The 14,566-nt window shown below is 42.6% G+C and overlaps 1 protein-coding gene across 1 annotated transcript in view; it reads right to left on the reverse strand.

The window, feature by feature from the left end:
• Window positions 1–7,211: 7,211 nt before the first annotated feature.
• The window catches only part of ABCE1 (ATP binding cassette subfamily E member 1), a 24,450-nt gene continuing 17,095 nt past the window's right edge, over window positions 7,212–14,566 (reverse strand). Inside the window, exons 13-17 of the mRNA XM_018552973.1 lie at window positions 13,548–13,658; window positions 12,422–12,564; window positions 12,219–12,341; window positions 8,664–8,775; window positions 7,212–7,294 (exon numbers count right to left, since the gene is read on the reverse strand). Of these exons, the coding sequence (XP_018408475.1) occupies window positions 7,247–7,294; window positions 8,664–8,775; window positions 12,219–12,341; window positions 12,422–12,564; window positions 13,548–13,658 (537 nt within the window). The 3' untranslated portion in view covers window positions 7,212–7,246. The remainder of the gene's footprint in view (window positions 7,295–8,663; window positions 8,776–12,218; window positions 12,342–12,421; window positions 12,565–13,547; window positions 13,659–14,566) is intronic.

Raw genomic sequence — 14,566 nt, forward strand, 5'->3', positions numbered from 1 at the left:
TTTAGCTCATGGTTTCCCTCATAAGTGTCTGGTCCTCTGATACAGCCTTTCAGTACACAGGGCCCTTGTTATCAACAATCACGAACAAATGTCAGAACTTCCTTACTGCTCCACTACAACTACTGATGTGATTTTTCACGTGTATAGAAGCCATGGCACCAAAAAGCACCTTCCCTTTTATCACTAGTGTGACCTGGCAGGTGCAGGCAGCTGCCTTGTTGCGTAGATAGACGCAACTACCATTACCTGTAGTTCATGGCAGCAGAATTTGAAGCCCAAGTTAATGCATGTGCCTTGGTAACTAATTGTTAATTGTTTTTATTTCCCCCCTCAATAAAAGCTGCAGTGACCATGTGTGAGTGGATGGATCACATAGAAACACATGACAATGATACATTTCCTTCCTAATGCCAAGATAACTTGATTTTCAAGATGCATTCAGAGCATTTTCACTGCATGTCCAGTCTGCGGGTGTTTGGGGAAGTCTGATACAGTTCGTGGACAGGCAGTAAAAGAACTCCTGTAAGGATTTAGGTATGCAAGAATATGGACAGTTATCTTGAGCAGCCATCTCTTTGTTGCTGTTTGGCAAAACTCTGGGAACAAAGGAGTCACTGAACATATGGTGACCACATTTACTGTTCACAAAACTACAGGGGTAGAAAAAGTTTTAATATGTCTTGGAGTAAAGACGCTGTTTACAGTATTTGTGTGTTTTATACTCTGCCACTTTGCCCCAATTGCCTGTGTGGTTACCACAGAGCTGTGTGAGCTTATGCTGCAAATACAGCTAAGCTCCACTGGACAGGAGTCCACAGCTGATCATTAAGCTGAAAGAGATGCTTTAAAATGAGCAAGTCCTATGCAAGGAGCACGTTCACATATGCTAAACTTCATAGCCTGCCATCCGCAGCTAGAAAACAATTAGGGGACTGACAGTTGCACAGTTCAATCGGTATACCCAATAAACGGATAGCTGCTAGCAATAATTCGAAGCTACAGAAAAAAAATTGACGTCTTGAGCTCTGGCACAGGACACAGGAAAGAAAATGGATGCTACACTTTGCACTGACGTATTGTAAAGATGTGTAAGAACTTAAAGTATATTATTTTAACTATATAGATAAACCTTATGCCTCAGTATGTTCGATTTGTGTTTTTTTAAGATTGTTAGAACTTAACATGATGATTTTTGTTGTACTGATATTTAATTTCCTGATTCCCCTACCCAGTTAAGGTTTCTTTTTTTTTTTTTTTTGGATTGTGGTGGACTCTTGAATGTTTCATTTTTTCTTTGACTGCAAATGTAAAATATACTCGAGACATATTGTTTCCAGGGATGGTTTCTTTGAAGAATAGGTTATTGTTCTTTATATATCCTGAGTGCAGTGTTTTAGAGCAGCTTTGCACTTATGTTTACAGGTTATGTTTGCTGGTTTTTTATACTTCATCTATATATGTAAAGAATTTGTTTAACATTGACTCCTATGCATGGATAATTTTGATTCATCAATGTTTTTTATAGGAACATTATTTCTATGCTTGTCTGTCTTGTTTTTATGCTGTCTCAAAAGAAAATGTTTGCAAATAAAATGTGTCTGTTTAAAATTTGTTGCTAAAAACTGCTTTTCTTTTTGCAAAAACAAATACTTTTTTGAAAGCAGGGGGTTTATCGCATAAATTATGAATTGGTACAGTAAACGCCATAAACATTCAATTGTGTAAATTGGATTGATCTGTGCTCCAGTATGGCCAATAGAAAGAAATATGACCAAGTCAGATATATAAAACAGCGGTTTTATAGACCGTTACCAAGGTTGTCCCATATAAATTGAATACAGTAAGGTAAACCCGCAGAACATTAGGAATCCAAAAGTCTTGTTTTTATTTGTTGTTGCCGCCTGTTCCAGATTTTAACACGTATTAAAACCCTAAAAACAAATGTAATATATTGCAGCTTAAAGTTCATCTTTTAAGAAAGTTTGATAAAACAAACTTACTCACAGCACCTCCCCCAGTCCCCACTGCACTTACCTGTGTGATGCCTCCATCAGCCAGTGTAACTATTCATATAAATCGTACACTGCACTTCACAGCCCCACGATCTGTAATGATTATAATGCTGGCAAATGGTGAGTGCTCATTGGTCAGCAGTCATATGCACCAGCGGGTGTAGCAAAGCACGTTACACCGAGCGTGCTTTGTGCAGAGCCTAGTGTACACACAGGTGTAAAGCTTGGCAAAACTTAAATTTTTATTTTGTTGTCTGATCTTGCAGTAAAGCTCAAGCAAACTGATCCAGTAGCAGCACTTGCTGCGTGCACAAACTTATATAAAAAGCAAAATAAAACAAACACAGGCTACTACAAACATACATACACATGCACTCACTACACTATCCTTTCTAGTACATGTAATGGTTTCTAAGAGCGGAAACAATAGTACTTGGCTTCTGGTTGCAGTCTTTGGTGTCCAAGTCCTTTTGTTTCAGAGTTCCATGGTGAGTCCTCTCTTGTTCAGAGTGATGTCTTCTCTTGCTCAAAGTTCCATTCTGAAGCCCTCCTTTCAGTTTTGAGCTAATGACTTTTATTAGAAAAATTGGCATCCCACCTGTGGCTGGTGCCCCTTAAGACTTGTATGAGTCCCTATGCAACCTGCATTTCACTTTTTACAGCTCTAGGTGGCAGCGTTGTAATCATGAATTGCCATCAGTAGTCAATGGTGAATAAGCCTTGACCAGACTAGGTGTGATTGTTTACACAAGGTTTCCCCCTAACACCATCCCATTGTGATATGAATAATGGGGAAACAATACAGGGCAGAATTGGCTCTGCAGGAACTGAAGATCTACCCAAGAAGAAAAAACACCAAAAGGATAAGAAAGGTTTGATTCTCTGAGTAGAGAAGACATCCATTCTTCTAGGGCACTAGAAAATAAAAACAAAAAGCGGACGCATGCGGGGATTGGGAGGGCTTATACTGTAATGTCCTTACAGCTCGTTTGCCAGTTGCCATTCTGCTGAAAGCCGCAAAACCCAAGGTTCCCGAATTTCTACGCTGTGTTCTGTAATGTACCATTAAGGAAAATAAATTTTTAGCAGCAGTGAAGACTTTGCTGTTGTCTAAACAGCTGGTGATAGTTGGCCTGTCACATGGTGTTGGTGCTTGGTAAAGAGATGGCCAGATAGGAGAGTGTATAGGGGACCCGTGTGAAAATTTCTCTTTTTTTTTGTTTTATGGTCCACAGGGTGTTGGGTAGGGAGACTTTAGGTGCCTTAACCTGGCCATACACTGGTCGGTTTTTGTGGGTCACATTTCTGCCATGTTGGAGTCTTCTGGTCGCCAAGGGCGAAAGGAAATCCTCCTGACTCTGAGAGACAAGAACATTGCCTGTTCTCGGTTTCCTGAGCAGCATGAGGAAGGTGAGTTGTTGGAGGGAAATGCTTCAGAGGATTCCTCCATGGAAGAAATTAGGGATGCACCGATACCACTTTTTTAAGACCGAGTACCGATACTTTTGATCAAGTACTCGCAGATACCAATTACCGATACTTTTTCTTAAAGGGACAGGTCACATTTTTTTCTAAAGCAATACAAACTAATGCTTTAAGGTCACTTTCTTAATATTATGATTCATTAGATGATGAGGGAGCATGACGCCGGCTTCCCGGCCAATCAGAATGCTGGGCGCTGCGTCATTACACGGCGCCCGACTTCCAGATTTGCTAGCTTCCTGACCAATCGGGAAGCCGGGCAGCGCGTCATTGCACGCTACCCGACTTCCTGATTGGCCGGGAAGTTGGCTCCATGCTCTCATCACAAGTGACGAGAGAGCATGGAGCCGTTTCCTGGCCAATCAGGAAACCGGGCAGCGTGTAATGATTTGCTGCCCGGCTTCCTGATACAGGAAGTACTCGTGCTAGGTATCGGAGCATTTGGGCGAGTACGAGTACTCACCCAAATACTCGGTATCGGTGCATCCCTAGAAGAAATAGCTTCAGTGGTGTTAGGCCCTTAGATTCCACCACTTCGAAACTTAAAGGAGAACTATGGGGTTCTATCTTTTTTTTATGAATGCATTCCTTAGGCTAAATAAGTAAATAATGTAATTTACTGTAATTAGCCAAAATGCACAGGAAGGCTGTGAAACCTTATTTTAGGTGATGGGCGGGGCTAAGCGCCGCAATGAGAAGACATCCCGACGTATCTGACGGGATCCTCCCCACTGATGATTGACAGTGATTCTTGAGCGGCTGCGCGTCCACAAATATATGGACATGTGCAGCAGCTCTCTCCTTACCTGCACGTTCCCGTGTGCCAGCTCCTTCCCCACTCTCTCTTTCTCTCCCTGCTGACAGATCGGGGATCGCTGATGACAATCTGGAACAAGCGTGCAGCCCGTGATGATGGAACTCCTATACTTGTTTCAGGTCACACGTCCCCGTGTGCCAGCTCCCCTGCAGAGTCAATAGCAACAGACCTCCAAACTTCATGTGGCCTTCAGATTGGCACAACAACAGTGTGTAGAGAGCTTCATGGAATGGGTTTCCATGGCCGAGCAGCTGCATCCAAGCCTTACATCACCAAGTGCAATGCAAAGCGGCCGATGCAGTTGTGTAAAGCACGCCGCCACTGGACTCTAGAGGAGTGGAGACATGTTCTCTGGAGTGACAAATCACACTTCTGTCACTTATGGCAATCTGATGGACGTGTCTGGGTTTGATGGTTGACAGGAGAATGGTACTTGCCTGACTGCATTGTGCTAAGTGTAAAGTTTGGTGGAGGGGGGATTATGGTGTGGGGTTGTTTCTCAGGGGTTGGGCTTGGCCCCTTGGTTCCAGTGTAGGGAACTCTTAAGGCATCAGCATACCAAGACATTTTGGACAATTTCATGCTCCCAACTTTGTGGGAACTGTTTGGGGATGGCCCCTTCCTGTTCTAACATGACTGCGCACCAGTGCCCAGAGCAAGGTCAATAAAGACATGGATGAGTGACTTTGTGGTGGAGGAACTTGACTGGCCTGCACAGAGTCATGACCTCAACCCGATAGAACACCTTTGGGATGAATTAGAGCGGAGACTGCAAGCCAGGGCGTCCCGTCCAACATCAGTACCTGACCTCACAAAATGCGCTTCTGGAAGAATGGTCAAACATTCCCGTAGACACACTCCTAAACCTTGTGGACTCCTAAACCTTGTGGACACCTTCCCAGAAGAGTTGAAGCTGTTATAGCAGCAAAGGGTGGGCCAACTCAATATTGAACCCTACGGACTAAGACTGGGATGCCATTAAAGTTCATGTGCGTGTAAAGGCAGGTGTCCCAATACTTTTGGTAATATAGTGTATGTGTCTCTTGCAGATAAAATGTACATGTGCCGCCCCAACGGGGCAAAGAATATGAGATGCATAGCCTCAGTTAATATTAGCATTGTTTTAGATAGAGTTATTATAGTGTGTTTTTGCCTAACTATTTTCCCCATAGCAAATCCATGTCTTATCCTATGCTGCCATCTAGTGGCCTTTGTGATATCACACATGTCTTTTCTGTATTTCTGTTCCCCATGTGAGGACATATTTCCAGTCTATGTATGCCCCTCCCTTCTTCCTGTGTGCAGTACTTCCTGTGTCATGGCCACAGCTACTAGCCACATGTAACAAGGACACTCATGTAATCTGCACAGTACGTAGGAAAGGCATCATTTTCTGACCGCACAATACTATAACCGTTCAACTGCTGTTCCTATCATCTGCTGTAACCTGATGTTAAAGAATAAACACCTCTTTTGAATGAATCGGTATTGACGAGTTCAGCTATCTGACGAGGATTGTCCGCAGTGAGTATATCTGCTTATACAGGCCAGGCATAGAGGTCTCAGCAAGGGATATATTTCGCTATCACAACGATCGGAGTCAGAATAGTACACAAACCTCTCTAAACAGTAGTCTACAAATCTTTCATACACTAACACAATCCTCAAATGACCTTCCAGGAGATTTCACATTAGCTCATTGTAGACTCTAAAACTTGGGGCCCATTCACAACATTGTGCAGTAATAACATGCACATTGCTACAAATTACAGCAATGTGTGATCTATTGATTCTTAGAGCAGTGCAGCGCACAGCAATAGACTAAAACATGCATCAACTATTTTTGCTCCATTGTGCATATGGCAGCCCACCCAAAAGAATGGGTTGCCCCAAATAAACCCGCAAAACCATGACATGTTCAACGATGCACCCGAAACCGGACTGATGTGAATGGGCTTATATTGAATCACATGGTACCCATAATTTAAATCATTTTTAATTTATACAAGCAGCCTGTCTTAGCAGTCAATGACTTGGATGCATTTTATTGGCCACAGAGATCAAAGCACCTCTCCAATCAGGATTTGCTGCATGAAGGGAGTAGACAGATGCATGAAGGGAGTAGACAGATGCATGAAGGGAGTAGACAGATACAATACAAATTTGACCCTGCATACAGAAATGGAAAGCTATTGCTACAATCTAATACATTGTTTGTTGTCAGTAGTTTTGATAATTCAGAGCATTGCAGAGGAGATTACAAGCCGTGACACTGTTACAGCTTGTATAGTGAGGAGGCAGCAGTGTGCAGTGAGAGAGGATTCCTCTCGGCCTCATGTGTAGGCAAAGAAAGATGTGTACGTGACCAGGATCAACATTCACAGCTCTTTCTAAGTGACAGGAAGTGTGAATGGTGAGAAGAGACACGGGAGCGAGCACAGCTGACTTTCTAAACGGATTATAATATTAAAGACTATTTGAAAACATAAATAAATGTGTCTTTGGAGAATGTTCATTGTGTGTGTACAAGGAGAAAAAAGCTGAGGGTTTTGCGTCACTTTATTTAACCTTGAAAAAAAAAAAAGCAGGACGACAACTTTGAGGTGGATGTTTATTTCTGAAAACCTCAGAGGTTGGGGACTTAAAACAAGATGGTACTCTTGATGGCAGCTTTTTAGAAACCATACTTTAGAGAAATACAGCTCACAAAGCTCTAAAATTGGGGGGAACAAATCTTCATGACAAATAAATTAGATATGTTATGAAACCATAACAAACTATACTCTGCAGAAACAATGGATAGAAAATGTTTCATTACGTTAGCAGGCGGCTGTCTGGGACGCTTCCTCAGCATAGATTTACTGTGGAGTTTTCTGGGATGTTTTGTAACGTTACAATAGAATTTAATGAAGGGAACAAAACTTTTCAAACTGGTTTAGTCATCCAAGAAAAAATAGTTTCCGCTCTTCTTCTGTTCCACATCCTAACAGAAAAGAAAAAACACATAACTGCCATGCAATGACGTAGCAGAGGCGTTAACCACTTGCTGCCCGGAGCAATTTCTTACATTTGCGCACACATGATAAAATATGAATGTTTGGCTAGAAAACAGCTTCAGATCCCCAATGATATATTCCCTGAAAGCAGAGGCTCTGTAGAATACATTTTATGTTGCACGGTATTTGCGCAAATGTTTATCAAACAAGTATTTATAGGATAAAATACACTAAAATTAAATTTAATGCAAAGAGAATATAATACACATTTTTGGTAAAATATAAAAGGCAGGGTCACGCAGGGTAAATAGATACCAAACATGTCAAGCCTTAAAATTGCGTGCGTCTGTGAAACCGCAAAAAACTATAATAACCAAAATTTCCCATAGACTACTCAAACGCTTTTATGGCTCATCAGTTTAGTGCTAACAGTGAGTGATGGGCCTAGAATGATTGCTCTCACTGATGCTTGTGACGATATGCAACGTGTGGCGCAAGCAATGTGGCAGGTCCTCTTTATGGAGACATCAGAGGTCTTTCAGACCCCTAATTGTCACCTAGGGACCCCAAAGAAGCTGATGAAGAGCTCTGATTCACCAGCTTCTTATTCTGGCTCTAGGAGCTGGGAAATGTGCCCAGTGACAGCAGAAGTGATGTAATACACATCACTTCTGGGTCCAGTGATCAGTGGAGAGACCTGCACCTGGAAGCCATTGATCTCTCCTCCGATCTATCAGGGGAGACCCACCAGACCATTCCCCAAGCTCACATGGGGGACAGTGGGGCCTGGGAAGCGGAGGGGGGGGTACAGCGCCTGTATTTAAAACAGCAATCGCCAGCTGTTTTAAACACCACTACTATATGCTTGTAAGCCCCCCTATGTGATAGCAATTAAAGTTAAAAAAATAATTTTTAATATTTAAAAAAAATTAAAGTGCCCCGCGAGCATGCGCGTCTTCACATAAAAACGCGTCAGTTGTACCTATGTATGAAAATGACCACTGCGCTACACATGTTGCGTATCGCCGTGCACGGCGGGCATTAATTCTAGGGCCAATATTTATGCGCATCTCTAAATTGATGACCTGCGGGGGCTTTTAAAGCGTCGTCTATGGACTTTTTGGGGTACGGACGCACACAATTTTTAACCTGGGCATGTTGGGTATATATTTACTTGTGATAACCTCATCTTTTATATTTATGGATATTCTATTGTGTTTTGGGATATTTACGCATCAACCGAGAAAAAAGTATTTTGAGGACCGGCATGACAGCCAGGTAACTAGATCAGTAATAGCAGCCTCCACATTTCTCTCATAACAGGTTTCCTTAGTATATGGGAGTCTGTGCACTTACCTTAATAGAATTCATTTTGTTTATTCTTGGTCTGTAGTTGTTGGGGTCTCTCCTAAATGTGATTTCCAGCTGAGATAAAAATTTGTTCATACCAGCCAGTAGTGTCTGCGGGCTACAAAAGACAAAATGTACTTGATGAATTTGAAGAAATGTCAGGTGTTGGAAAAGAAAAGTCCAGTATTATGTAAAAGCTTTATTTCCATACACGCAAGGTTAGCGGCTTAAGGCTGCACTACTAACTGGTAAAAGTACTCAAATCCGTGGCCCCAATCTAGTGGAACGATCGGTAACAGTCTCACACTGCCTCTCGTCCCCCGTGATCAGCAGGCACAACAATCTGGCCAACTCCCCAAACCTGTAGAGTTTAAGTCTTCCATCACCAAACTTCAACTTTCTTGAAGTAAATAGTCACCCGAGCTGGGGACGCATCGCTCCCAGATAAGTTTAAATGGAAAGATTTGTCAATTTAGAATAATTTCTTTTGTCCTCAATGCAAAACGTTTAAGACAAACCTCTTAATGATACGGAACTACAGGGAATAGCCAATTATGAATCATGTTATACAAAGTTTCTTCTTCCCAAATCCAAAAATCAATAGTTAGTGCTCCTTTCGAGGTCCAAAACATGCAAATCTTGTGTTCTGGCCCTTTGGCCGGATGTGAAATAAGGGCCACTTTAGCGCACTGACACTAGGTATATAAAAACGCAGTTAAAGTCACAAAAAGATCTGAAAGTCAGACAGACATTGTAGTCAGACACTATTTTGGAATCTATAGAGTGACGTAGACACGGTTTAGAATTTTGTTGCGCTTCTGTGACAGATCCATGTACCAAACGAAACATTCCATGAACCTGTTGTATGTAGGCCAGCATGGATGTCAGAGTGCCCATAGTGTCCACCTGCAGCTCAGGAACGCTAAGACTGATAAGAAGGGTCACTGAGCTCCCTGTCCGACCACTATACCCATCAGGGGTGTGGAATTTGTATCGCCCGGGACATGTAGTTCCGGGTGCCGGGCAAGTTGTTTTGTCACTATTTTAGCCCTGCTACGGACAAGTAGCAGGGCTGGGTTTTTTTTCTTAAACGAGCGCCGAGAGCGGCGCTGCGAGCAGGGGGCGTGGACGGATCTCTGAGAACTAGGGACGGAGCGGAGGGCGTGGAGCCATGACGTGGCTGGGGGCGTGGAGCCGTGACGAAGCCGGACAGTGGAGCTGTGACAGGCTCTGTCACCTCCCTCAGCCTCTGTACCCGGCGGCCGCTGCTCGTTCCTGTCACAGGAGTTCTAGCAACAGTGCTGTGCTAGAACTCCTGTGTTGGAGGTGACAGGGTCAATAAAGAGTACCTGTCACCTCCAAATCCTACCACACAGGATTATTATTCCCTGTGTGATAGCAATACAGTTACGTTTGTTTTTTTTTTTTAAATAGTTAAAATGAAAAAGTGAAATGAAATAATAAAACAAATGAAATTTTTTTACAAAGTAAATACAAATTTTAAAAAGGAAAACCAGCCCCGCTGTCCCCATCCGCATGCGAATAAACGCGCAGTGTTTTCAACTGCAATTGTGTGCAATCGCTTGGGCAGGGCAGTATTGCAGCAGGAAAACGCGCAATCTGCCTGGCATGACTGGGGTGTCATTAGAAAATAATGGCACTGCCAGTGCGATCGGCAGGGATGTGAGATCCGTGACTGCCCGGTCATCGTGCACGAAACCGAGCGGATGGCTGGGTGGTTACGGAATCGCACACCACCGCCGATCGCGCTGGCAGTGCCATTATTTTTTAATGACACCCCAGTTGTGCCAGGCAGATTGCGCGTTTTCCTGCTGCAATACCGCCGCGGGCAATAACGGTTGAAAACAGTGCACGGTGCATGTCGTGAAAATAGGTACATCTACCTTTTTTTCAGCGATTGCCACGCAGATGTAACCCCATACATGCGGATGCAGCCGCTGTATGCAAACGCACACGATCGCACGTCCTGGGAATCCCCAAGTCTGCACCAACCCTAAAGGGTAAATTCACTTTCCCAAGTAATTTGGGAAAATGGAATTACCCGCACAAATCTCCCTCCCACTATACTTACCTTTCGGCAAACGGTCCTTCCCGTCCACCAGTACGGGTGTACTATCTGTACGTGTTCCATGTATTCTGAATTTTGCTCGCAATTGCAAGCACTCGTTGGTCAACGCAGTCACCTGACGGCACTGACCAATGAGAAGTGCTTCTTAACACTGCTAAATACGGCTTTGGTTAAAATTATTTTTTTGTATCAGGACAAGTAGATTCGGCCCCCGCTTTAGTCCTTGGACAAGTAGTTTTTTCTAAAATTTCCACACCCCTGCCCATCACAGGCAAGCACATCGGCCAAGGGATTTTGCTGTTCGGTGGGCAGAGTCTCATAGGAATTCTGAGAAACTAGCTCCTCATCAGGTCTGCCTTCCTTGCGATTGGCAGCTAACGGCTATAGAACCCACCCACTGCCAATCACAAGGAAGGTGGACCTGATGGGGAACGGAGAGACTAGTTACCTGCAGTTTCCAAATCTATGAACTGGTGGTAATTCTATTTGAACTTGTTACAACCAAAGTGGCACATTGTGAAAGCGGCGCAAATAAGAACTATCTTACTGTAGCACATGTCAGGACAGTCACAAGACACAGAATTTTCTAATGCACCCAATACTGCCAGAAAAAAAAGTGTCACAAATACTCCCACTTCCTAAAACAGCAGTAGTACAGGGTGTCTTAAAGAGGAACTATACCCATATCTTCAAAACAACAACAAAGGCACCTTTAGAAATATTTAGTAATGACAATCTACAAGCACATACTTCTAGATAATTGCCGGCTTTATATTCTTTGCATACTATATTTTTCTTTTCTTGCCCATTCTTCTCACCGTGGCCATTTTAACTAAGGGCACTCCACTTAATTCCTGGAACTCTGGCACGTGTGATTAGGACATGTGACCACGAACTTCATCTCAGGGGAGGAAAATGCCTTTGTCTGAGATCATAGATGAGATTTCCCAGCAATGCTCTGCTGATGTAACCTTCCCAGGATGCAAAGCTTGGGCACATTACATCATTTGTGCCAAATCAGACCAGGAAAAAAAAAAAATTGTAAGCAAAATGAAAATATGTTTGTTTAGCTAATGAATGTAAGATGGTCTCATATCAGATCACTGTGCAGTCCAACAGGGTACAACATTTGGCCAAGTGCAAAGACCTGGGCTTACACACTTTCCCTCTTCCTCTGCAATACAAGTCTGTGTGAGGATTTGGTGAGGCAATTACTAGCTCTGCCAGCACAGTGAACCGGAAGCAGCATTTCACGCAAGTCACAAATCCTAACACGTGGTGGTACAAGAACATAAAAAGATAATAAGGTGTGAGACTTCTATTGGGCTTTAAAGTCATCAATTCTGTCTTTCATTGTGTCCTTTTTCTATCGGGCTACACGTCATCATCATAACATCAGGCACATGTTCTTTGAAATGCTACCTGCAGTTTGGCTCAGATGCACACTTTCATATTGATATCAAAAAGGCTACCTGTTTGCAACTGTATCCGTAGATGGGACGCCATCAAAGACGATAACACGGTCAGCAAGATAAGTGGCCATAATAAAGTCGTGCTCCACAATAAATGCGGTCTTTTTGGCGTGAAGAACAAATCTACAATGAAACAAGCCATTAGCTCCAAAACCGTAGCACATATTTCATCAATGCATGCAGAGACAAAAGAATCCAAGTACCGTTTGATGACTCTGGCGGCCGTGAGACGTTGTTCAGAATCCAGATACGCTGAAGGCTCATCAACAAGGTACACGTCGGCAGGTTTACCCAAACACAGGACCAAAGCCACACGTTGCAACTCACCTCCGGACAATGTCTGCACCTGTTAGGCATAATGACAACTCTCACCGAATGCTCAATGTTTAGCATCTTGGGTATAAACTATATCAACTACATACACATGACCAAACTGTACTGAAGATTAGGTGCCCTGACCAAATTTACCAGTTTCTGTATGCATCAGTTAACAACTATGACTCATTTGCCTGGTAAAATCATGAGGACATTGTTATTTTAACCCTTAATGGGAAACCTTAACACCCAAACCTAGTTTGGCTACTTGTGTGTTCGTAAAACTGTACACGTCTTTTTAGCTACTTGGTGTATCCAGGTGATTTATACATGGTTATTTTCAAGACAAATTGAGCCTTCGTTTCGTTGTAAATGTTAATGGACCTGCTGATCTTTAAAAAAAAAAACAAAAACTGAAATCTGACCCAGAATATATATTTTTATTTTTTTTTGTTTTGTTTGCTTCTTCTGAAAATCTACTCCCAACCTTCACAGAAAGATCATAAATGCGTGTTATTTTTTCTGCATGTACCTGTAGTAGGGCCCATAAATAATAGAGGGCATTTTGTTTTTTGAAACCTGCCTAAAAACACACTAACTCTAAAATTAAAAGTATTTTTTTTTTTTTACTTTTTTTTCACGGAGCCCAACATTACCACTGACACCAACCTAGATCAAGCCCTGACCAAGCTACTTTATCTTTATTCTTTTGTAACCTGTGAGAATGTCTTTATCCATTACCAAAGTATGTTTTTATTGTGCAACTGGCTGCCAGATAACTGATTGGTTCTCAATAGTTGGAGACCTGCAGCTGCCAATGACAATGTCGTCACTTCACTGCGGCAATGCAGATGAATGATATTACAGTACAAGGATATGAGACTGATAATGCTAAACTGAAAATAAAAAGAGAAAATTGAATCAAAGTCTTCTGTGCTTGTTGCCCGACCACCATTTCATCCATCTCAAAAATGTTATCATCCACGTTCTCCCCCCTACAAGAAAGCAGATTACCTCTTGATCAATAATATTTTCAATCTGCATCGGTTTCATCACATCGGTTACGAACTGAGGATGTGTGTAGGCATCTCTGATCTTCTCATGGAGCAGCTGGCGGACACTTCCCTGTTTTTAACAAAATATTAGTAACAGAACAGGCACAGACTACAAATTGTTTTTTCCAATAACATTTCTGGGCTTATTTTGCATAGTGATCAGTAACTCATATCAACCAATTAAATCAGAGTTTTCTGTAATCACAGCAGGAACAAGATTGATATTAAATTGCCACTGTATTTTGCACAGTCCATGAATTTTAGACTTCCTAAATAGGCTCATAGGTCTATATCGGACAATAAAGTAACCTGTAAACCTTTATCATAATTATCAACCAAATAGTTTAGTAAATCATTTGTGTTTCAAATTAGTGGTTTACCTACACTGCCACCAGTGGTGTGCAAGCTAATATCGTGACCAGTGGCAAATGTATTACACACTAGTCAGGAGGAGCCCCACTTTTCTTGGAGCTTATATAACAAGGCCAGAAGAAACCACATCACTAGGGTATGTTACCATTTTGAGTTTAGAATAGGGCTGCAACTAATGATTATTTTTATAAATCGATTAGTTGTGTGTTCCAATGCACTGGCGCTCTATACGCAGATCTACCACTGAAGAGTGGTTTAGAAGGCTGAATAGAGTTCAGGAGATTGAGGCACTCATTCATATATCCAGAGACACGCTGGATACATTTACTAAGACATGGGCATACTGATTGCATTTCAAAACATCCGAGTACTTGGATCACCTTTGACCATCCAAATGAGATTCCCTACTCGAACTTATTGGGTTTTCTGTAAAACTTATCCTGACTGGTTAGCACATCTGGCTGGTTTGACCACCCCGGCTCAGGACAGGAGGAGGGTCCTTTAGCTGGGCGAGGGAGTCCGGTGGGATCCCTCCCCTTACCTTTTGCCACAAAATGGAGGAGCAGATCAGGAGAACATTTGACACAGTGGATGGTCCCCCCCCCC

Source organism: Nanorana parkeri, unplaced genomic scaffold, assembly GCF_000935625.1.
Source record: "Nanorana parkeri isolate BGI_ZX_2015 unplaced genomic scaffold, ASM93562v1 scaffold104, whole genome shotgun sequence".
Classification (NCBI taxonomy): Eukaryota; Metazoa; Chordata; class Amphibia; order Anura; family Dicroglossidae; genus Nanorana; species Nanorana parkeri.